Source organism: Plasmodium chabaudi (genome assembly GCF_900002335.3).
Source record: "Plasmodium chabaudi chabaudi strain AS genome assembly, chromosome: 7".
NCBI lineage: Eukaryota > Apicomplexa > Aconoidasida > Haemosporida > Plasmodiidae > Plasmodium > Plasmodium chabaudi.
Window position 1 is genome coordinate 733,956 of NC_030107.2, and position 23,426 is coordinate 757,381.

A 23,426-nucleotide genomic window follows, 5' to 3' on the forward strand; every position below is an offset into this window, starting at 1 on the left:
AAAAAATATGTGCTCTATATTTTTTTTTTTTTTTAAATATTATCATATATAAAAAATATGAACAAGTAATAAAAATATATGAACAACATAAGCTATTTATTTTATTTAGTATAATATATATACATAAATATATAAATAAAAACAATTGGGCCAACGTATTTAAATATAGGTAAATTATTAAGATATTAATATAATCCGTGTGTTATTCACTTAAATTTACCAAAAATGGAGAAAATAGCCTTAATACAAAGTAATCCATAAAATATATAAAAAAAAAATTTGAAAAAATGAATAATGAAAAACTATAATTACATAAATATTTTGTTTAGCATACTCTATATTTATATATGTTAAGTTTTAACCTATAACATTAAAATGGATCATTCTCGTATGTCCACATATATACATATTTTAAAATTGACTTTTTTTAGGCCCCCTAGATTATATTCGACTAAATATGGAAGAAGAAATATTTCTTAAATGCAAAGGAGATAGAGAATTAACCGGAACATTGGATGTAAGTAAATCAAAATGTATTACTATAGTCTATTGAGTAAAATGATATGGACCCCTTGCTTTGTATAGGACCCATGATTACTTATTTATAATTGATTTTCCATTTATAGGCTTACGATAATCACTTAAATATGGTTTTGTCAAATGCTAAAGAGAAATATAAACAAGTTACCATTGAAAATAATGAAGAATGTGTGAAGGTAAGCAGTTTTGGATTTGTAGAAAAGTTTATTCTATATTTCTGTGCTTTCATTTTTGAGTGTTTGAAAAAGTGACGACTAAAGTAGACCCCATATAAATCTCCCATTTTATAGCCTGACCCGTTAATATTGTTTTGCTAGTTTTTCATTACGATTTCTTTTTTCTTTTTCTTTTTCTTTTTCCTTTTCCTTTTTAGCAAATTGAAAGAAATTTAGATATGGTTTTTGTTCGAGGGGATTCCATCATTTTAGTATCATCTGCTGCAAAATGATTATTTAAAATATGCAAGATGGCTTCTAATATATTTATGTATATATTTTTTCTCTCCCTAAAATATAAGGGCAATACTTAACCGCCATTGCACATTTGGATTTCTTCGCACACATGTACTTATTTTTAATTACCTTTGTATTTTTTTTTATCTGCTGTTTTTTATTTTTTTCATGTTTTCCGAACCTCACCTTTTTTGTATCTTTAATTTTTTTCTCTTTTAAAAATTTAAAAAAATAAATATAAAAAAATGGGTATAAAAAAAATAATATTGTGAAATGAAAAATTATAAACATGTCTAGCAAGCACATACTAAGAGATACTATAGAGAAGGGAAAAAAATTTTCACGTATCCATTTTAAATGTATATAATAATATAGGCTACAAAATATAAGACAAAAGGGAAATAACAATGCCATAAAAATTAGAACATCCCTTCCCCATCTATTCCATTTCTTTATATCTCATTTCTTCATATTTTATAATTTTTTATTATCATTTTTATTTCATTCTTGTTGTTATAATTAAAATGGAATATAAGGAAAAGCCGGAGGGGCCATTTATAGTCTCCTTTTACGTAAAAAAAAATAAAGTAAAAAAATCAAAGCATATTCCATAAACTGCTTACTACCCATTTATTTTTTTCTTTTTTTGTCTTCCCCTTCAAACAATAAATAAACAGGTCACAAACTTTACTTCATCGGATGAGTCATTTGCATACACAATTAAATTAACAGGTGTGTATTACAACATTTATTTTTAAGAAAAATATGGAATGCTTTCAAAAAATCTATTTGATTACATTCACGTATTATCAATGTGTTATTATTTTCAGATTTTTATAACAACGATTATGAGTCAAATATAATATCTAAAAATAATTCAAGGAACATAAACTTTTCCAGTAACTATATCGAAATAGATGAAAGTAAGTATCGACTCCAAAAATTGTTTATTTTCGCTTTATTTTTTATCTGTTTTTGCACCGACATTTTTGTTATTCTTTATGGCCTTACAACAGATAGTGCACTAAATGACGTTATTGAAAAGTCTATAAGTCTTGAAATTTTTGTAAACAGTAATGATAATATTATATGTATTGGGAAAGAGGATATAAAGCTTTTCCCTTTTTTACATGACCAATTAACAATAACAAAGGATGTAATCATATCATATAAATGCCAAGAGAAATCTTCGGATCAAACTTCTCAACATAATGACGAAAATAAAAACAGTGAAAAAGAATATGATACACAAGATGGGGAAAAAAAAAAAAAAAAAAAAAAAAAAAAAAATATTTCAAAAAATAAGACACCAAAACAAGAACAATTATTAACACAAAATATTGATGCCAGTTAGTTTTTTCAATTTCCAAAATAATACATTTCTCATTTCTGTATTTATATATATACATTTTGCTTCTTCCTTTTTTTTCGATTTTCATTGCAGGGTTTTGTATAACCTTAAATATAAATACCTTGATCGGAGAGTATGCAGGAAGATTGAACTACAACATCATGAACTTGCAAGTAATTTTATATTGCCAAATGAGATAGTGCTTAAAAAAATGTGGACATGCACATGTGTAAGAACTTTCTTTTGGTTAGGTCGATGGCGTATTCAATGTTTACAACAATTTAGAAGACAAACTTTTGAAAAAAGGTTCTTTATCTTTTCAAGTAGGAAAACGAAAAAGTAATACTCCCATTTTATCTTACATTTGATAGGTACATATTTTTTAATATTTTCATTTTGCAATTTTAGGTAGCATTTTTGGATTTGTGCTTAAATGATGGGAAACTTGTAAAAGGTATTGTTAAACCTTTTATTGTTTTATTTATTTTTAAATTAATTTAATCTGCTATATTGTATTTACTTTATAAAAATTTAGATGACGAATCTGATAAATGTAAAATCGTTTGGAATAAAAATAGCGTATACAAATATAGAAACGTAAAGGTAAAAGAAAAAAAAAAATTTTCAATCCTACTATGTGTCGTGATATTATCAAAGTAACACTTCTTCCTGTACATGTCGAATAAAATGTATTTCACTTTTTAGGAAACAGAATATATATACAACTTCTTGCTATATGAAACGTTTAATATTAATGCATACTTACTCTGCTTTAACGATGGGAAACGCCAAAATGGTAAGAAAAATTGACAATTAAAAATGGGGATTTAAAAGATAAAGATTGAGATAGGGAAAGCTAATGAAATAGACATAGACCTCCCAATTCGCATGCACAGACATATCCATTCTTCCATAAATTATTTCATCCCATTTTAGCGAACGGCGCAGTTGAGAATTTAAGTGGAAAATTTGAAGTTAATGTCACAGATTTAGTGTCAAACAGAGGTATACAAAAAATGAAAAAAAAAAGACATAATGAATAAACTTATTTATTTTTTCATATATTAAACAAGCTCAACTTATTTATATTACATCCTTTTTTAAGTGATAAACACAAAATATAAATTACAACTCTTGGGGAGTAGTAAAAAATCGGAAAAGGATACTAAAGAAGATAAAGAGGGAAAGAAAAATGAAAAAACATTTATTTTTGCTAACTCTTACATATTATTAACAATCCAATTTTACAAGCGTAATCCCATTTTGAACATTTTTGAAAAATTAGGCAAGCCTTTCACTTCGCCATTATACATATGGAATTTATTTTTTCACAATTTTTGTAGCCTTTCTGAAACGACAATCAATTGAAAGTCCCCTATACTTAGATTGCTTTAAAAATTTAACAATTCAAAATGTAAAGGATGTGGTTGATAAAAAAAATGAAAACATCAGTGGCTTGTTTAACAAGTAAATCTTTCTAGCTCTCTTTTTTTCTTTATGCAAATTATTGGCGGCCTAGCATGATTTATTACATTTAATGAGAAAGGAAGCAAATTTATATATTATTAATATGGTCCTTTACTTTTCCCGATTTGGCAGTTGCATTTTGAATGGCATTGAATTGATAAATGCCGAAATAGACAAGCTCGGAAAAGATGAACATATAAAAATTTATAAAATGTCACAAGAATATTTTAATTTTTTAAATAATTTAAAAGAAAATGAAAAATATATTAATCTATATAACAACATTAAAAATGTCATGGTAATTTATTTCATACTATGTCTTATTATATACTGCATATAATAATTTGTCATTATGCATATACACATATTTATCACTTCCTCAGGTACAAATAATATATGAATTAATAAATAAAAATATTTACAAAAATTTTAATTTAAACGATTATGCAAGCTTTAAAGAAGGTCCACAAGAAGAGAGTGTGGCAAGTAAAGAACAGAAAAATATGAGCCAAGAAAAAGCTCAAGGTGGTGATAACGAAAATAACAGTATTGGTTGTAAAAGCTATATGCCTGATGAAAATACAAATTATATATATACCCAACTATTTAATATTATGACTGAATCATGTAATGTTATTATAAATAACTATTTTGAAAAAAAAGAAGATATTAATAATATTTCTATAAAAGAAATAAAAAATAAAAATAATATAAAAGATATAGACAAATATTTATTTACAATATTTTGTGAAAATGAATTTTTATTAAAAAATAAAAAAAATGAAAAATTTGCTGAAGCTATATTAATTATACTTTTTAAAAAGATCTACTCATTTTATGATTATAAAAAAAAGGATATGGAAATTTTAGAAAACCATAAATATAATCATATTATTAATATTATCGAAAATATTTCAGGAGAGGAATTAGAGGGAATAAATAAGTCTACCCAAAATATAGATCAGTCATATATCTATAATAAAATGGAAGAAAAAGAAACAAAAAAATACTTCTCTAACAATACTAATGATATAAAAGGATTAATATCATCAATATACACCAAAAATAAAAGTAAAAATAATTGTAATTCTTATTTAATTGATTATATTGAAAATTATGAGGATGTCCAAAAAAATTATGACCAAGACATGCACAAAAAAGGAGAAAGTGAAATATACAAAGACAATGACAAAGTTGAAGATATAATATCAATCTTTAATTTACAACAAAATAAAGAAATAAAAAATATATTTACATATATTATATATAAATATTCAAAAATTTTATTAATAACAAATAATATAAATCAATTCGCTAAGCAAAATAATGAACAAGAGCAGCAAGCCAAATATACAGAATATTGCACACTAAGTGAAAAAAACATATTTAATACACCAAATAATACTTCAAATAATTTGGAATATAACGATTGTTTTGAATATCATCCCAATTATGATTCATACCAAAAGTACATTCAACCTCAAAAAATCCAGTCAGCCATTTTAGCACTCTCCACCTATATACAGCTCACCAATTTTGTAAAAAAAAAAAAAAAAAAAAAAAGCTAGCTATAAATTAAAAGTGTGCATTTTTCATACACACACATGCCCATTCCTTATGTATGCATTACCACTACTTGATAAGCATATAATTTATATTTTTTTTTCTATAGGAAAATATAGAAAGCATTTTGATGCTAAGTCTACTATATTTAAACATACAGAAATATGATGAAGCAATACAGATCACAAATTATCTTATAGAAATTCTTCAAACAAATAAATCGGAAGATAAAGCCAATGAAGAAATGGATATGAAAAGTCTATATTTGCATAGTTCATTTAACCATAACAATATATTTATAAGCAAAGAAATATGTATATATATAAAAGCGCTTTGTTATTTTTTCAAGCGTAATTATATATATTATTATATTAACATGAATATAATTTTAAATACAAATGAAAATGTAATTCAAAAAGAAATTGAAAAAAATTCCAACTTTTTTAAGAATGAAAAATTTCAAAAAGCAAACTATCCATATGTGTATGTTAATAGCAACGACCAAAATGAAATGAATGAAATAAGCTTACAAAAAGATGAAAAAAAAGACGAAAAAAAAGATAAAAAAAGTCATAAGAAGAAAAAAAATAAAGACAAAGAAGATGGTAGTACTGAAAAGAAAAATGCCGATGAAAATGATAAAGAGCAAAAAGATGATACATCCAAAAGGTTAGATCAAGACAATGAAAATGTCGACAATAGAAATGAGTACGATTCCAAAAATAGTCCAAGCACATTGAATAATATTGAAAAAGAAAAAGAAAAAAAATCATCAAAAAAAAAGGAAGAAGATTTATCAGTTGTTAAAAAAATTACAATAAATTGTTCTGAAGCTAATATAAATGATATGCCATTGAAAGATAAGCTTATGATATTATTTCTTATATATTGCTTAAAATTTAATATTTTAAATATTGTTATGTATATATATGAAAATAATAAAATGTTTTTATCCGAAGCAGCATTGAAAACATCGTTGTATAGACAATTAATTATTAGATTGTTTTTTTCTATAAAAGGTAAGAATACATTTTATATACCCCATTTAACATGATTACTATTTATTATTTCGTCCTCTTTGCATAAGCATATTTATGAATTGTATTTTTTCCTACTATTATACATACGAAAGAAAATGAAATGAATACAGTCACACCTTTATATAACATATGGGCTTATTTACAGATTTTACAAAGTGTGTTAAGATTATCGATGAAACAAAAGAATATAATAACAATTTAGACATCTTGTATATTTATGCAGAATCATTATATAAATTAAAAGACTATAAAAAGTCAATTACATATTTTAAAGAGTATTTAGATCTATGTGTTTATGACAACATAAGAGCAAAAATATATATCCAGCTAGCCAAATTATACATTTGCTTAAATCAATATGAAGACTCTAAAATCATGATTAAAAATTCTTTACAAATAAATAAAACAAGTTATGCATATTTATATTTTTCATATTATTATTTCAAAAAAAAAAAATATATATATGCATACAAGTTATTATATAAATCCAATGAAATCAACATTTTTAATCATAAAATATGGGCATCCCTATCTATCATATTATTACATTTAAATATGAAGGTACATATTATTTTTGAAAAAAAAAACGGGTTATGTCAAACTATTGAGAATAACGAATATGTATATACTTATGTTGTAGTTATAAAGACATGTGTAAATACCTTCTTAATATACATTATTTTTTTTTCAATTTGTACAGAATGAAGCAGATAAATGCTTAAATAATTTCATTAAAATGAAAAAGTATAAAAAAGAAACAGTTATGGAAATAATGGAAGCATACAAAGAACTTGGTTATGAAACAAGTGAAAAACAATTATTAAATTTTTTGTCTCAACAAATAAATGAAAATTGTGGAGAATAACCCACAATATGTGTTTCTCCGTTTTAATGTGTTACATATTATTTTACTGTATGATTATGTTATTTTTTTTTGCTACTACTATTCTTAACATAATTAAGGATATATATATTTTTTCGAACTTAAAAACTAGCTATTTTATAAAATCGACAAATATTACTCTAAGAAATATATTAAAAATTATATTAACAAATAAGGTTGTATGCATATGTTTATATTCCCCTCATTTCGATTGCTCTTATTATTAACATATATTTTTTAATAATTGGAAAATTAAAAAAACATTTAACACATTAAAAAAATAAGATAAACAATTGATTAGTATATAATATGCTCGGAGCCATTTATAATTAACTTAGTGTACAATTTTGTATTAGCATATTTTTATTATTAACAAAACAGCCAATAAAAAAAATACAGCTAAAAAAGAAAAAAAAAAAAAATATATAGGGAAGAAAAAAAAATATAATAGCCACATTTTTTAGCATATACAATAGTGATAAGTATAAAGGCTTTCTTATTTTTCGTAGTAGTACATGCGTATGCTCAGTTTCATAAGTCAGATTAGAATATATACGCCATTTTACTCTCTTTGTTAATTGATTTTATTTTTTGTAAAATTTTTAACAATGTGTTTAGCTATTTGAAAAAATTAAACATAGCTAGAATGACAAACGAAAAAAACATTAACATGGAATAATTTTTTACCTTATAATTTCGTAACATGATACAAAATAAAAAGGTATGCTATACTAAAGCATTTTTATATCATTATGAGTATGTATATAACAAGGATTGTATCATAAGTTATGCGAAGATATAACACCAAATATAATTTCAATGGAAATTAACAAGCAACTACGTGTAAAAATACAAAAGGATAAGGATATAGATCATACACAACATCAGTAACAATAATATGGTGTGCGTCTTCAAAAAATGAATAAAGTAAAGCAAGTTATGAAAAATTCAAAGAATATAATTGATTATATCGTATTAATTTGTTTATATATCATTTTATGGATATATTTGTATTTTTATTACCTTGTAAGAAATATTAAAAATTTTATCATATTCCAACTTTTTAATAAATTGGAATTATTTAAAAAGACAAAATGGCTTATTTATAATTTTACTTTGGACAGTCTGTTAAAAAAAAAAAATAACTTTATCTTAAATATTGTCGAATTTTTTAAAAATAAAAAAGATCGAAAAAAATTATTAAAGACAGAAATTAATAAAATACCTAAGCATATATATATTGTTTTCAAAACAAATGACATTATTATTTTGAATGAAACAAAATTTATAAAATATATAATTGATATAATCATATATTTGTATGAACTCCAAGTTCAGTATTTAACTATATACATACCAAATCCAATTTTTGATTGTACATTTTATGAAACACTGACAAAACATTTGTATGAGCATAATTATTCAAATATACTTAATGACCAATTCGAGCACAATAGTAGCAAATTATCAGACTCAAAACAAAATGGAAGTCCCAAAAAATGTTTAGAAAAACTTATTAAACAATTTGTTATAACCAAATTTATTCCTATTGGTAAGAAAATTCCCTTTAACAAAATAGAAAAACAAGAATCTTTAAAAAAACATTTTAGATATGAGCCGTTTTCTCTTTATCTAAAATTTATGAATAAAACACACTCCCATGAAAAATTAATAGATATAACGGAAAAAAATACAATAATATCAAAAGGGACATTAGTATCAGATAATTCTAATTCATTCAACAAAAACATAGAACATATTATAAAGAGAATGTTTTATTTAGATCATAAAAATATGCATCACACCATAAATAAAACATGGTTTAATAATTCTGTCCATTATTTGTTTAATCTATTTATAGTATCAAAAAATATTTTAGTGAACTTTTTAAAAGATAAATTCAAATTTGTTAAAATAAATAAGCACTTAGCACATTTTTTTGTTAAAATTTATAAAACCATTGTTATTTTATTTTGCTCTTCATTAAATGGCGAAACGAGTGTAGATAAAAAAACAAACAATGAGATAAATGTATTTGATAAATTGGATTCCAAAACAGTCAATAATGAAGAAACTAACTTTATTTTAAAACTTTTTGAAAACTCAATATTAGACAATAAAGATATAGTCGAGTCAGTTAAAATATTAATTAAGAACAACATACCTTTATATGTAAAACCTTCCCATGAAGATATTTTTCAAGATGGATGCAACGAATTATATAATGACGTATCCGTTGATGTTGTTATTTCTTTGAGAATAGGATTAATTGATTATTTCGTTTCAACATTTAAACATTATAAAGCAACCAAAAAAATTAATAAAAAAAATATTCTTAATTTTGTTTTGGAATATATTAGTTCCTTTTTTTTTATATACAATATAATTCATCCTTTTCAAAAAAATGGAATACAACCATGGGTTTTATCATTTTCAGAACTTTATGAATTTTTTGGTTATGATGTAAAATCAGTGCACAAGGCATTATTATATTATAGCAATTCAATGCAAAGATATGGTTATTAATGTTTTAGGATGAATTAAAGGGAAATTCTACTTGCGTGAACCACCATCACGCATATAATATATATTCTTTGTTAGATTAAATTATTTTTTTTTGTATATGCAATGCATTTTTTACAATAAAAAGCATGTAACATTTTTATATGAACATAATATATGCGTAAATGGCTACTTTTAGCATTTTTTTTATGTACGTTCATGTAAATTTTGATTATTTTTTTTTTTTGAAATAATATTTTTGGTTATTTGTATTGCAGTACAGGCGAAAATGATATAATCATTAATTGCAATACAAGTACCAATTAATCAAACCTATATTTATGTAACCCGTTGTTATATGCTTGTACTATGAATATAGTACTGTATGAATATTTAAATATTTCTTTTGTTACTACCTTTTGCGTTTTTTCGTGCTATTTTGATTTTTTAGGACAGCTAATTATTTATTTAAATATTAATTTTCTACAGTTATCAAAAACTTCTTGTTTGTTCATGTCTTTATATAAATTATTATGCATATGTATGCATGTTAATATTTATTTAGACCCGTGATTTGCTACCCCTTTTTTACATATATACAAATAATATTAAAATAAATGGGAATAGAATAATTTAGTATTTAATAAGGTTTACTTTATTTTAATATTTTTTTCATAATATTAAATTATATTTAATGCGATAAAAAATGCAAGATATAAAAAAAAAAGAATAAAACAAGAGAGACCAAAATAATAAATATATAATTGTATAACTTGATTTATTTTATAGCCCTTATTGTAAAAACTATAAATATGCTATCTTAATAATTTTTTAATATATAAGTTATTTAGAAATAATCCAACTTTATTAATATAAATAAAAAAATTATACTTTGTATTTTTTGTTATTTGTTTCGTTTTTTTTTCCCCTTAGTTTTATCGTTTTTTTAATTAAATAACATATATAGTATTTTTGTAGCTTTAAAAAAATTTAAGCAAAGAATATAAGCGCACAATAATTCATAAAAAATATTGTATTATTTTAATAATATATCTTACCCACATACATATATATTTATTAATATGCATATAGTATTTTTTTTATATATTATATAAATATGCTTTTTAATAAGAATTAAGATTTATATTCCAAATATTTTTCTTTATACCTTTTGTTACATTAAGAATTATTTTTATGCTTATTTATTAAATTTTATAATTATTATAGTACCCAATATATTATTGTCAATGCTAATAACTTTATATTGAAATATACAATTTTATATAAAAAAAAAATAAAAAAATAAACAGAACACCAAATTTCGTGATTGAAAATAAAATATAATTTAAAAGTCTTCGTTTTCATTATTTTTCTTATTGTATTTTTTTATATTTTTTCCGTAGAAAAAAAAATTGCAAAAAATTGCATATATAATTATGTGATTATTATTATTGTATGCTGATTTATATTTCCAAGCTTATATAAATTAGTCAAGTACTTTTTGTATTTATATGACCTTGTATGATTTATACATATATATATGTGCCCTTGGGTAAACCACCAATGTACCATGCCCTATTTATAAAAAATATATTTTATAAAACTAAAGGGATGGTCCTATATGTCCCCTAAATTCGTTTTATTTGACTTGGCCTATATACACCATGATGTAATTATTTGACTAATGTTTATTAAGTCTATATATATTGTCATTTATTTATTTTTTTTTGACGCATTTATATATTTACCCTGTTTTAAAAGAGCGTAAAAATAATATGCTTTGCATATATATATGAAGTGATATACCCAAACACAAACATATATACTGGCATGCCTACAAATAATAATTCAATCTATATTGAATTTTCATATTTCCGTTTTGGAATTTAATTAATTATTTTAAATTATTTTTTAATTTTCCTTTTTTTCATTTCATTTTATTTCATTTGTTGTAATAATGCACGTAAGTACAGGGGGAGACGACATAACAGTGACTATAAATGATTATATCAACAAAGAGTCAACGTCATATCAGATTACAGATATAAATAACAATATAAAAATAAATGAACTTATTAATAAAATTAAAAAATTAAAAAATTATAATTATGATAATTCATCCTTAGTATTATATTTTGCAAAAGTGGAATGCAAGTTGAACGAACAGTTGTCAACATATAATAAATCGAATAGAAAAACAATTAAATTAGAATTGTATGTATCATCAATGATAACTATAAACGTTAGGACATTACAATCATGTGGTTCTGGAACAAGCCGATGTATACCTTTATGGTCTTTTTGCTGTAGGCAAACCATCAAAATCCGAATTGTTGACACATCAGAAGTTCGAGTATTAAAGCAGCGAATTTACAGTGCCACAGACGATGACATTTCGTAAGTTCAAAAAATTAAAAACGGAAACGAAATAATTTATTTGTGCTTTCATATGATTATTCAAAATGTTTTTCATTTTTTCTCGTTTATTTTTTTCTTTATTTTTAGGATACCCGTCGATAATATTGTCTTACTTTACAAAGGAGCACCCCTAAATAACTTTTTGACTCTTAAAGAATCGGAACTTGTAGACAATTGCTACGTCGATTATTTTGTTCCACTATGTTATATTTATAAGGAAAAAAAAGATCAAACCAAAGAAGAAGATAATGATGATGAAAAAGAGCTTGGAATTTACAAAGACAAAAAACCCATGAAGAAAATTGAAAGTACCAAAGTAGAAGAAAAGGACACAAAGACTGAAGAAATAAAAAAGGCACCAACTACTGAAGTAAAAAAAACACCAGCACCCGAAGAAATAAAAAAAGCTCCAACTACTGAAGTAAGAACAGCACCAGCAGCTGAACAAATAAAGAGGCCACCAACTACTGAAGTAAGAAGGGCACCAGCAACTGAAGAAATAAAGAGACCACCAACTACTGAAGTAAGAAGACCACCAGCAACTGAAGAAATAAAGAGACCACCAACTACTGAAGCAAGAAGGACACCAACAGCTGCTGAAACAAATAGAGAAAGAGCCCCAAACAATAATATGAATGCAGGAAGACCAAATAATAAAAATAGAAGAGGAAGGAGACAACCTTAATAAATATATTAATAACAAAATCGATAAAGCGATAAGATACCATGAATTAGGAATAATTATAGAAATTAAAAAAAAAATTATATGGATAATGCTTTTACGCATTTAGAACTGGGGCAAATATACTTCCCATTCGATATATATTATTGCATGCATAAATTTGATGAGTTAATACTTATATACGCAGATATACAATATTGGCTATTTTTCTTAAGAATGTAAGAAAAAAGGAAAATTTCTATATTTTCAGTTTTATATAAATGTTTTCCCCTATGGGGTATTGTCTATTGAATTTTTATCAAATTAATTATTTTACATATTATATGTTTATTACGAATATACAGGTTACATATTGTTCATATATTTATTGTTTGTCAGTATTATAATTGTTAAGGCTATTGTTTTTTTATCTTTTTGTTTTTTTGTTTTTTTTGATTATTTTTTTAACATCCTATATTTTACCCATTTTTAAGAACAAAATGGCTTAATATATTCATTCCATATTATTTATGCTTATTTTATTTATTTTGTTCTTGTGCTTATTCCATGCACACAAAAATATATATACATAATATTATGATTGTTTAAAAAAAAAGTTGTTAAAAATTATGAACAAGCAATAAAGATATAAAAATTATAAAACCTGGAAAAATTCATAAATGTCTATAAACTATTAGCAAACTCAAAAAAATATATAATATAATTTATCTCCATTTAAAAACACCTTTAATTATAATTGTCCAAACAATATCTATAATAACTTCTACACATATTAAATATATAACTATCCATTCTAACTTATATCCATGCTATAATAATGAAAAGGGAAAGTGAAAATATAAAAAAAAAATATTAACTTGTGCATAAAAAAAAAACTAGCTAAAAATGGTCATATATTTATGTTCACTAACCTGAATTGTTAATTCGTTTTGTAGCATATCATACAAATCTTTAATTATATCAAGTCTGTAAAAAATAACGAATTTCCACATATCAACATACTAAATATAGAATAAAAAAATGAATGGAATTATTATGACAATTTTTATCATACTATTTAAAGAATAATATTTCTTACCTGTGATTTAATATTTCTACTCTTTTGGATATATCTAAATATTTTCTAAAATGCTCATATGTTTCAGTAAAATCTTCATGGTCCCAAAATATTTCTGAACAGTACATAAAATATGAATATATTTTTTTTTTACAACATAGTATGTACATGTAAATATTTGAAAAAGCTATTTTATTATTACCTGGTGTGTCTAACATATCACTATTCATATTTACATAAAATCTGTTTACAAATAATTCTCCAATTTTTTTACTTATGTCATTTTTCTTTAACTGAATTTTCCCTGTTCTAGCGATACACTCTAAAAAAAATGAACACATGCAACACAAACATAAATAAAAGCATTGTTCATACGTTTTGTAAGTTTCACACTTATGTATATAACATTTTGGGGGTATTCATAAAAATTTGTATTAAAAATATTACCTGGAATATTTTTTGTCTTATCTATTGTATCATCAACCACATTTTCAAAATACGATAATTTAACACTCTGGAAAAGTTGAAAAAAAAAGTAAAGGGAAAAGATACTTATTTAGTTCAAATATGGTATTGCTTGTACCGATAATTTGTCAATGCTTAATGATTGTGCTGCATTTGTTTTTTACCTGTGCTAATGCGTATGAATAACTTAACTTTTCAAATATATTTTTTGTATAAATATATATAATATCATTCTTTATTTTAAAGGAATTTCTATCTATATCTTTTTCGTGTTTATGGCTATCCCCATTATTTGGCACATTCATAATGTAAAACATGCTATCCATTTCAATGTTATTTTCTGCATAGGCCTCACTTAAATATTTCTTCAAGTTCGCAATTAAGATCTTCAATTCGAAAGGCAACCATAAAATTTAAGTAATTAAACAGGTGTACTAAGCATATATAAGCTAATTTGTCAATACTCATCAATATAGTTCAAATAAATATAAACATGAGCACACAGTTTTTTACGCACATTCTTGTTACCTCCTTCTCTTTTATGGTGAAGTCCCAAAGAACGATACAACCAAAGCGAAACAAAAAAAATGTCTTTTTTTGTTCGAAGGCTGAACAGAATATTACTTCACTATATACTTTTTTTATTCTGAAAAGGGGATATAATTTTTTTTTTAATGTATACATATATATGCATTCTTATATTTTTAAGATAGAATATTGCCATAAATATATGAACATCTTTTTATGTATTATCTCCCATTTTACCTGATAAAATCTTTGCTTATATTGTGTGCTTTAAGATCCTTTATAAATCGGGAAAAGTGCTGTGTAATAATAAAACGAATTAAAAATATTTTTGCTATATAAAACCGAAATAAATTAATTTGCAAATATTTTTATCTGTTCATATATTACAAAATCTGTTCCTAGACAACATGCTATTACAACTCCTGTTGGTTCTCCATCCTTTTAAAAGGAAAAAAAAGTAGGCATATTAATAAATATGTGCAAAAAGAATATTTTTGTGTGTACTTTATTCGGGGCACATATGCTTACCTTATTTTTTGTTATATCAAATTCGTTTTCTATTTCACTAGTTAATTCCAGTTTCTACCAAAAAAAAAATAAGCACAATTAATTATTTGGCTAGCTCCAAATTATGTACATATCAATTTTATTCTATGCATTTTTCTTTTTCCATATTTGAAATATATTCCTTACAATGTCTATTAAATTGTTCTTATCTAGAATATTCTATAAACAACAAGATAATACAAAAAAAAATATATATACAATATAGGAAATAAAAAAGGTTTTGATAAAACTCATGTTCTGAATTGAATAGACATAAGCTATGAAACATTTACAGAGTGTCTTATTTTACAAATTGTTGTTATTATTATTATTACTAAGTTATGTTTGAATCTTCGATTTTCTTTTTGGAAATATTTTGAAGATAGCGTATTTTCCTAAAAAAAATATACATGTTTTTTTTCAAATTTCAAATTAAAATTAATAAGAAAACAACACAACTGTGTGTGTCCATATGTATGTATAATCTAATTACATTTTTGGAAGATGGATATATTTTTTTATTTGTAACTAATTTCTGATTTTCATTTTCTTCATCGTCTTTTTTTAATTGATCTTTAAAAAGCATATACATATTAACACAACATAATATACATTAAAATTGGTAAAGCAATACTACTATATGATAAGTAAGTAAATATACTTGTATAGTCGTGTAGAAATAAAGAAGGAGGTACTACTTAAAATATCTTATACAGTTTAAATAATAATAAATACATATTGTAATTATTTTCTTATATATTCAACATACAAACATATTAATGTGGACGTATATATTATATTTATTCCGCTAAATTAAAATAGGTATTATATAAAGCAAAGTATATATAATTTTTATGAAATATATAATTACATGTTATTATATTTTTATTTATTTTATATTATTTTTTCAATTGTGTTTATTCAAATAAATATACATTAAAAATATAATCAATTTTGAGAATTTTTTTTATGATAAGTCCCATATAATATATATATCTAAAAACACATTTCTCAACAATTTTATTTTGTAGAATGTGATCAATCATTTCTTTAAAAAGTGCTAAAAAAAAATGGGCAAAAAAATGAAGAAAAAAATGAAGAAAAAAATGAAGAAAAAAAATGGGGGGAAAATAACTCCGATTAAAGAATAGTATAACTTCTTAATCGAACCAAAATTGTACCTTTCTTCAATTTTACTTTTTTCCATCTTTGTAATTTTTCAAAATAATTTTCCATATAACTTCCCAAATACAACATACATTGTAGGTTTTAGTTATTCCCTTTATTTATTACGCTCATTTTATTTACATCCATTTTTCTTGCACACTATGTATAAGACAACATCCATTGGGACGCTGAATTGGTTTACTGCCCATCTCATTTTGTAATACATTCACGTGTTATTACCCATATTCACATTTTATGCATTGTCTAGATAAACAGTACATACATAGACTAAGGTCACGAAAAAAATATGATCAATACATAATAATAAAGATGTGGTATACGAATTTATTTATCTCATTACACAAAATGAATAACGAAAAAAATGTAGATAAAACAAATGAAGGGCTCGAAAAATATCCTCTATCGCTTTGTTGTATGTATTTCACCATGATAGTAGATAAAAAATATGTTATCATTTTATAAGAACAACATATAGCTACCTTATAGTGTTACAAATTTGTGGTCATTTTCTCCATGGTTTCTGCACACAAGAAACATTCCAACATAATTTTGTTCTGTATTTTTAGATATACTTACATTATTTTTTTGTTTATGTATTTTACTAATACAATGTTTAACTCCTCCATCACATGTAGACATATTAAATCCATCTACTAAATCTTTTCTAAATGAAAAAGTAAAACCAAGAAAAATATCATCATATTCATTTTTGTATATATCTGAACAAGCCCCTTGAACATTTGAAACTACATCATCTTTATCGATGTATATGAGTTGCAACGAATTTATACCTTGATAAAATGATGGAATACAAAATCCCCAAATTAAATAATCGGTATTATTTTTCATTTTCTCAATAGTACATTTATTATTATCACCTATAGAACATGGCTTTATTTTTATTTTGTCTAAATTTTTATCTTGATCTAATTTTATTTTAAATGCTAATCCTAATTTATTTCCATTGGGGCATGCTATCTCTAATGATTTACCATCAGAAGGTCCATTATCATTTTTTTTATAAATCGTTTCAAATTTTATAAAATTATATTTTACACAATATATCCATCCAAAAGTTATAATATCTGAATTTTTATTTACATAAGAGCAGGATGTGTCATATTCCCCTTTATTATAACATGGGTGTATTTTTATCCTATTTTCTAAAACTTTCTTTTCTTTTTTTTGTTTATTTGTTAATTCTATAGATTTATCAAATGAAAATATAAATCCAGTACTTTTAGTATACCCATCAGGGCAAGTTAAAATTAAAGATCCTTTCCCATATCCTGTTATTTGTTTTCCATCAAGTAATATATCAGCTATATTTTGGGAATAATAATAATTTTCTTGATTCATACCAAATAAATTGTTATAATATAATAATGCATTATTATATGATTCCTTTTTTTCAATATGCATAAATGAACTCAATGAAAATAAATCAAGATATATAGGTGCTATATTTGTATATATAGAATTTTTCCATTGTTCATAAGTTAGTTGTTTCCAATCATCATTTAAATTGTTGCCCCCTTTTATATCTAAATTTATTTTGTTTGAATTTGAATTATCATATTTGTTCAATACATCATTTGTTTTTTTTTCTAAATCGTCATAATTTTTTTCTGCTTTCTCAGCTTGCATATTATTATGTTGGCTACCATTTTCAGTTTTTAGTATATTTTGCAAAAGTAATCGATCTTTAAATACATTCAAATATCTATTATTTTCAATGGAATATTTATAATTATATATTTTTAATTCTTCAAATTTTTGTATTGGTACTTCTAACGTGTTAATAGTTTTCCCACCAAAGTGAGCTGACACAATAACATGTGTTCCATATTTTCTGAAAAAAGTGATCCATGGCTTAATATATTTTATACATTGTTCATTCTTGGAATTATACATATATACCAACTTTGAACAAGTTTTTTCAGCAACACTTTTAGACAAAATAGGTAATTTTTCAGTGTCTAATAAAAAATCGGAATTTATATTTTTAATAGATTCTTTTAAATTATAAGTTGCATAACTATATAAACATGTATTTTCTGCAACGATATATTTTTTCTTTTTTATTTCTAAATCGGTAAAATATCCTTTATATGGTATAGAGGCTGAAAAAGGATTAATATTTCTATTCAAATCATCTATGTTTATATTATTCAATGCTATATATGCAACATCATTTATATCTTCGATAAATTTAAAATATTCCTCTTTATGACAAACATTTTCATTAATATAGTCTATATTATTTTTTGTGTCAAATATTTCTTCTTTAAAACCTATATCTTCATTAAGTTCGTTATTTGGTAATGGCCACCCAAACATTATATCATATCCCTTTCCTATGTATTTATTATATATTTCATTATTGAATAGGAACTCTTCTTTGGTTTCATCATTGTGATCATAGCACATACCAAAACCAACCACAAAGAAGCCCAAAATAAGTACATGTCTTATTTTGGGAAATTTAATTTTTAAATTAATAACCATTTTAAAAACGTTACTGATACATTTGTATTCAAAAAATAAAATAAAAAAATATCACTAAAAATGGATAATTAAATTATTCCTATAAAGTTGTGATATTTTTTATTAGAATATTTTGTATTATTGAAAAGGATATAAAATTATATACTTATAATTAGCCATGCATATTATTTTTATTTTTTTTTAAACAAAAAAAAGGAGAAATTTTGCACACACAAATTGCAGAAAAGCCCTACATTCAGGTAAACACTGACTAAAATATAGCTAGTCACAAAAAATATTATGTCCTGTTAATAAAAAACAGGGGTATTTCATACAACTAGACACAAATTATTATGTCTTGTTAATAAAAAATTGACATATTTTATACAACTAGCCAAATAAAGAGACAATAATTTCGAAAGATTAAATTAAACTTTTAATATGAGGGCATTAACCAATCATTGTTTATTCTTTTCCATATTTAAATAATTTTTTAGTTTTCACCGTTTAGTCTGCATTTTTGGAAATTTATAAGCAAGCACCTATGTGTGCCCCTCCAAAGTAAGTAGTATATAAATATATCATTACTTTACAATATAATAAATTAAAAAAATTAAATTGCCTTGATAAGACATTTGGAGTGAATATCCCCCTTGTTAATTGGTTTTCCACACTGTAGGTTACAAATTGCATGAACAAATTAACCACAAAAAAATTAAAAAAATAAACAAAATTAAAAAAATTACAAACACAAAACAACACAACGATTACAACTATGCGATATGAAAAAATGAACGCATTATGATGTTGGTTTTTCATTATATTCTAAGAAAGTTAGTAAATATTTTTTTTTCTCATCCAAAGTCATTTTTCTCCATAAATAAAATGGAACTAAATGGACAGTAGAAAAGAACAGTTTAAAATATCCCAACTGTATTTGTGCTAATTTAGTCAAAGATTTTTCTTCAAAAAATTTTGGGTCGTCAACTGAATTAAAACTGATTTTCAGCTCATCAACCGATGTGTAATAATAATTTTGTGTTGCGAATAAAATAGCTATTTTCTTTTGTGTTTTAATATTTTTTACATATATATAATCGGTATATAAAAAATTTGAATTTCTTTCACCATGCTTTTTATTAATAAATTTAAATTTATAATTATTATGCTTTAAACTTTTTAACATTTCATATATTTCTCTAATTATTTGATGGTGGTATAGTATTCCTCTTTTTTTATGGCAACTTTTAAGTAAATCGCTATCTTCATTTTGGAATGGTCTCAATGTATATGTAGATATATGATATGGATTTGGTTTAATATATTTTTTAAAATCTAGAGAATATATTATAGGAAGAAGTTTTTTAATTAAAAATAAACAGTGGCTGTTTGTTTTAGTATAGCTAGCTATAACACTATTTTTGTTGAAAAATAAACATTTTATATATTTAATATAGAGATTGTAAAAATATATATATATATATTTATTTATATTTTTTTTCTTCAAATGTTGATACATTAATTCAAAAAGAAATGTTATCATAATTGTTTCTAAAATGTTTATGTAGTGTGCTGTTTCATTTAGTTCATTTTTACATGGCAAAGGTTTATTATTGTGCATAACTTTTATTTCATTGATATTATTTATCAGTTTTAAGGAAGCTATAAGTTCGTCCTTATTACATGAATAATTATTTTCACAATTTTCAGTGATTAACGGTTTGTCATGATATAATAAGTGATCATTCGTATTTTGTGTGTCTTCAAATTTTCTGAACAATTCAGAATATATAAAATCAAAAAAATTTCTTAAATTTAAATATAAGTTATGTTTACAAAAATGGTCATAATCTTTATGAATTAAAATAAAATAGTTGCAAATATGTGTTATGTCTTTTAACTCTTCTAAACTTAATTGTTCAAAGTTGTTATGCATCATAAATACAAACTCTAGACTTTTGTGAAATAAATCTGAGGAAAAAGCAGACATGAAATAAGCTAAATTAAAAATGTCTATAACATTTTTTAAATTTATTTCATTGATATATTTTTTTGTATTATCCTTATATATTGTATGACATTTTTGATCATGAATAAAAGAGAGTTGCTTAATATTATGCTCATGATTTGGGGTAGTAACATTTGTGTGCAAAATAAAGCTTGCCAATTTAATTTTTAATAAATAAAAAATAGGTGTTGATATAAAATTTTGATGAATTGAAATTTTTAATAATTCAATTAAATGGTTTATACCAAGAGATGATGAAAAATATAGAATTTGTTGATTAAAAAATAGTATAAAATATTTTGAAAAGGTTGTAAAATTATTTAAAAAAAATATTAATTTAACAAAATCATTGGAAGTATAATTTTGTATAGACCTTGGTAATGTTACTAATATTTTTGTTACTAATTTATTATCTTTATAATTAAAAAAAGACAAACAATTTAAACAATCTAATAATATACATATTTTATATTGACTTAAATTTTTTGTTATACATTCAGTTAATTTTTGAAATAAAACACTGTTAAATAAATTTATATTTTTTGCTGATTTTAGTATAGAGCTTATTTCAGTAGGCTTATAAAAATAGCATTTCAAAGTAATTATTTTATAAATATTCTTATATATACACACATTTCTATATCCATATTTTGATAAAATAAATAAATGTTTAGGAGCTTGTTTAAAAAGGTTAGCTGGGACATCCTTTAATACTCCTTTCTCTTCATAAGCTAGTTCCCCAATTAAATTTTGATCGTTGTTACAAATATAACCAGACTTAACTGAACCACTCTCCTCTTGTAAAACTTTTGAGAATAAATGGTTTCCATATTTTTCATAAAAAAATTCTATAGTATTAAAAATATAATTGTTATATAAATTATTTTTAGCTAAAAAATATGCTATAGTAAAAAAATCAGTAAATGAAAATTTGTTTACATTTGTATTTATAAAATTTTGAACAAACTGTATAAACCTATTTGTTATTAATAATGGAACATTTAAAATGTCTACTAAAAAAACAAATTCATTAATATTTATATTTTTAATAAATTCTTCATTTGTTGATATTCTATTTGATATATGTAATATTATAAATGGGTTTAAAAAATTTTTCTCTTTAAATGTGTGTAATATATATATTAGTTCATTAGGTTTATATTCATTTATTTTACTAACTATTGTAAACATTAACAATCTTAAAATATAATACTTAGCTTTATTATTATTTAATATATAACTGTTTAAATATTTTAATATATCTTTTTTATTTTTCATTAAAATTACATTTTTTATATTTTTATATTTTAATAAGTCCTCATAATTAGCTTCATCAATTTGTATATTTAATTTATCCATTGTATTTTTTTTTGTATTTTCCAAATAGATCTTTCTCTTCTCTTTAGACGATATATACTTCTTTTTATAACAAGCTCGTTGTAAATTATTGCTCTCCTTGTCAGCAACATCAATGCAGTTTATTTGGGTCTCTTCATTGTTGCTATTTTCTCTTTGTTCTCTCCCTAAACCCTTTTCATAGGTTGAAAAATAACTTTTGTATTCTTTTCCATGTATATAAAATTGTGTGTTAAAATCGAGCAAATAGTTAAAAACTCTTATTGGCTTAGTTCTCTTTACAAGGTTTATCATTATTCATGTAGTAAGCGAACAGACTGTATAGAAATTATTTCTTTTATTTTATGCCTTCGATTTTGTTTACATTCATTTTGCATAGCCCTACCTCTTATTCATAATTTTAAACACAATGCATATACAAAAATGTTATGACCATACATACGTGTATCCACATTTATATATCTTTATATTAACATATATTCCTCACCTAAAAGTATAGCCATTATTCCGACATAAAAATTTGTAGAACTCTCTACCGAATTTCCACTTTCCCATCCCTTCTAATAAACTGGATGAACAAAATAAAATTCGGTAACACAATAATGTTATCAATACAAATAATTAAAATTGATAGAATTATTATGTTACTACATTCGTTTATTTGCAAAAAAACTTAAAACATATATTTTGCATTTTATTTTTGCCAAACTAAATCGAAATATTTTATCACCCCATATTCACAATACATAATTATACGCATATATTTGATGCATAATTTTTTTCACCGTTTGAAATACCAAATTAGAAACCCACATCACATATAGAAAATATTTATAACAAAAAATGTATAGTCATAAACTAGTGAAATATTATTTTCTAAATCCTCATTTTAA

General features: G+C 23.4%; 7 protein-coding genes across 7 annotated transcripts; 4 read left to right on the forward strand and 3 right to left on the reverse strand.

Annotated features, from left to right (window-relative positions):
• Positions 1 to 225: 225 nt before the first annotated feature.
• On the forward strand, positions 226 to 988 carry PCHAS_0720000 (U6 snRNA-associated Sm-like protein LSm3, putative; the record flags this gene model as incomplete). The annotated part of the gene is made up of 4 exons (XM_016797699.1): positions 226 to 250; positions 432 to 517; positions 627 to 716; positions 914 to 988. The coding sequence occupies 4 exons, from the start codon at positions 226 to 228 to the stop codon at positions 986 to 988; spliced, it is 276 nt and encodes a 91-aa protein (XP_016653627.1).
• A 528-nt stretch (positions 989 to 1,516) lies between these two features.
• PCHAS_0720100 (conserved Plasmodium protein, unknown function) lies at positions 1,517 to 7,278 on the forward strand (the record flags this gene model as incomplete). The annotated part of the gene is made up of 17 exons (XM_016797700.1): positions 1,517 to 1,564; positions 1,670 to 1,724; positions 1,823 to 1,915; positions 2,009 to 2,341; positions 2,437 to 2,516; positions 2,595 to 2,666; positions 2,752 to 2,797; positions 2,879 to 2,946; positions 3,049 to 3,139; positions 3,280 to 3,348; positions 3,449 to 3,595; positions 3,687 to 3,810; positions 3,943 to 4,108; positions 4,194 to 5,348; positions 5,483 to 6,392; positions 6,559 to 6,974; positions 7,114 to 7,278. The coding sequence occupies 17 exons, from the start codon at positions 1,517 to 1,519 to the stop codon at positions 7,276 to 7,278; spliced, it is 4,038 nt and encodes a 1,345-aa protein (XP_016653628.1).
• Positions 7,279 to 8,214: 936 nt separating this feature from the next.
• On the forward strand, positions 8,215 to 9,822 carry PCHAS_0720200 (conserved Plasmodium protein, unknown function; the record flags this gene model as incomplete). The annotated part of the gene is made up of 1 exon (XM_016797701.1): positions 8,215 to 9,822. One exon carries the CDS (start codon positions 8,215 to 8,217, stop codon positions 9,820 to 9,822), a length of 1,608 nt encoding a protein of 535 aa, XP_016653629.1.
• Positions 9,823 to 11,755: 1,933 nt separating this feature from the next.
• On the forward strand, positions 11,756 to 12,901 carry PCHAS_0720300 (conserved protein, unknown function; the record flags this gene model as incomplete). The annotated part of the gene is made up of 2 exons (XM_739965.2): positions 11,756 to 12,195; positions 12,304 to 12,901. 2 exons carry the CDS (start codon positions 11,756 to 11,758, stop codon positions 12,899 to 12,901), a joined length of 1,038 nt encoding a protein of 345 aa, XP_745058.2.
• A 701-nt stretch (positions 12,902 to 13,602) lies between these two features.
• Positions 13,603 to 16,086, reverse strand: PCHAS_0720400 (conserved protein, unknown function; the record flags this gene model as incomplete). The annotated part of the gene is made up of 13 exons (XM_016797702.1): positions 13,603 to 13,707; positions 13,810 to 13,864; positions 13,977 to 14,070; positions 14,158 to 14,277; positions 14,403 to 14,469; positions 14,585 to 14,806; positions 14,949 to 15,066; positions 15,186 to 15,244; positions 15,336 to 15,386; positions 15,477 to 15,530; positions 15,642 to 15,674; positions 15,830 to 15,889; positions 15,988 to 16,086. 13 exons carry the CDS (start codon positions 16,084 to 16,086, stop codon positions 13,603 to 13,605), a joined length of 1,137 nt encoding a protein of 378 aa, XP_016653630.1.
• Positions 16,087 to 17,162: 1,076 nt separating this feature from the next.
• PCHAS_0720500 (perforin-like protein 4) lies at positions 17,163 to 19,190 on the reverse strand (the record flags this gene model as incomplete). The annotated part of the gene is made up of 1 exon (XM_732347.2): positions 17,163 to 19,190. One exon carries the CDS (start codon positions 19,188 to 19,190, stop codon positions 17,163 to 17,165), a length of 2,028 nt encoding a protein of 675 aa, XP_737440.2.
• A 778-nt stretch (positions 19,191 to 19,968) lies between these two features.
• Positions 19,969 to 22,827, reverse strand: PCHAS_0720600 (conserved Plasmodium protein, unknown function; the record flags this gene model as incomplete). The annotated part of the gene is made up of 1 exon (XM_738903.2): positions 19,969 to 22,827. One exon carries the CDS (start codon positions 22,825 to 22,827, stop codon positions 19,969 to 19,971), a length of 2,859 nt encoding a protein of 952 aa, XP_743996.2.
• Between the last annotated feature and the right edge of the window lie 599 nt (positions 22,828 to 23,426).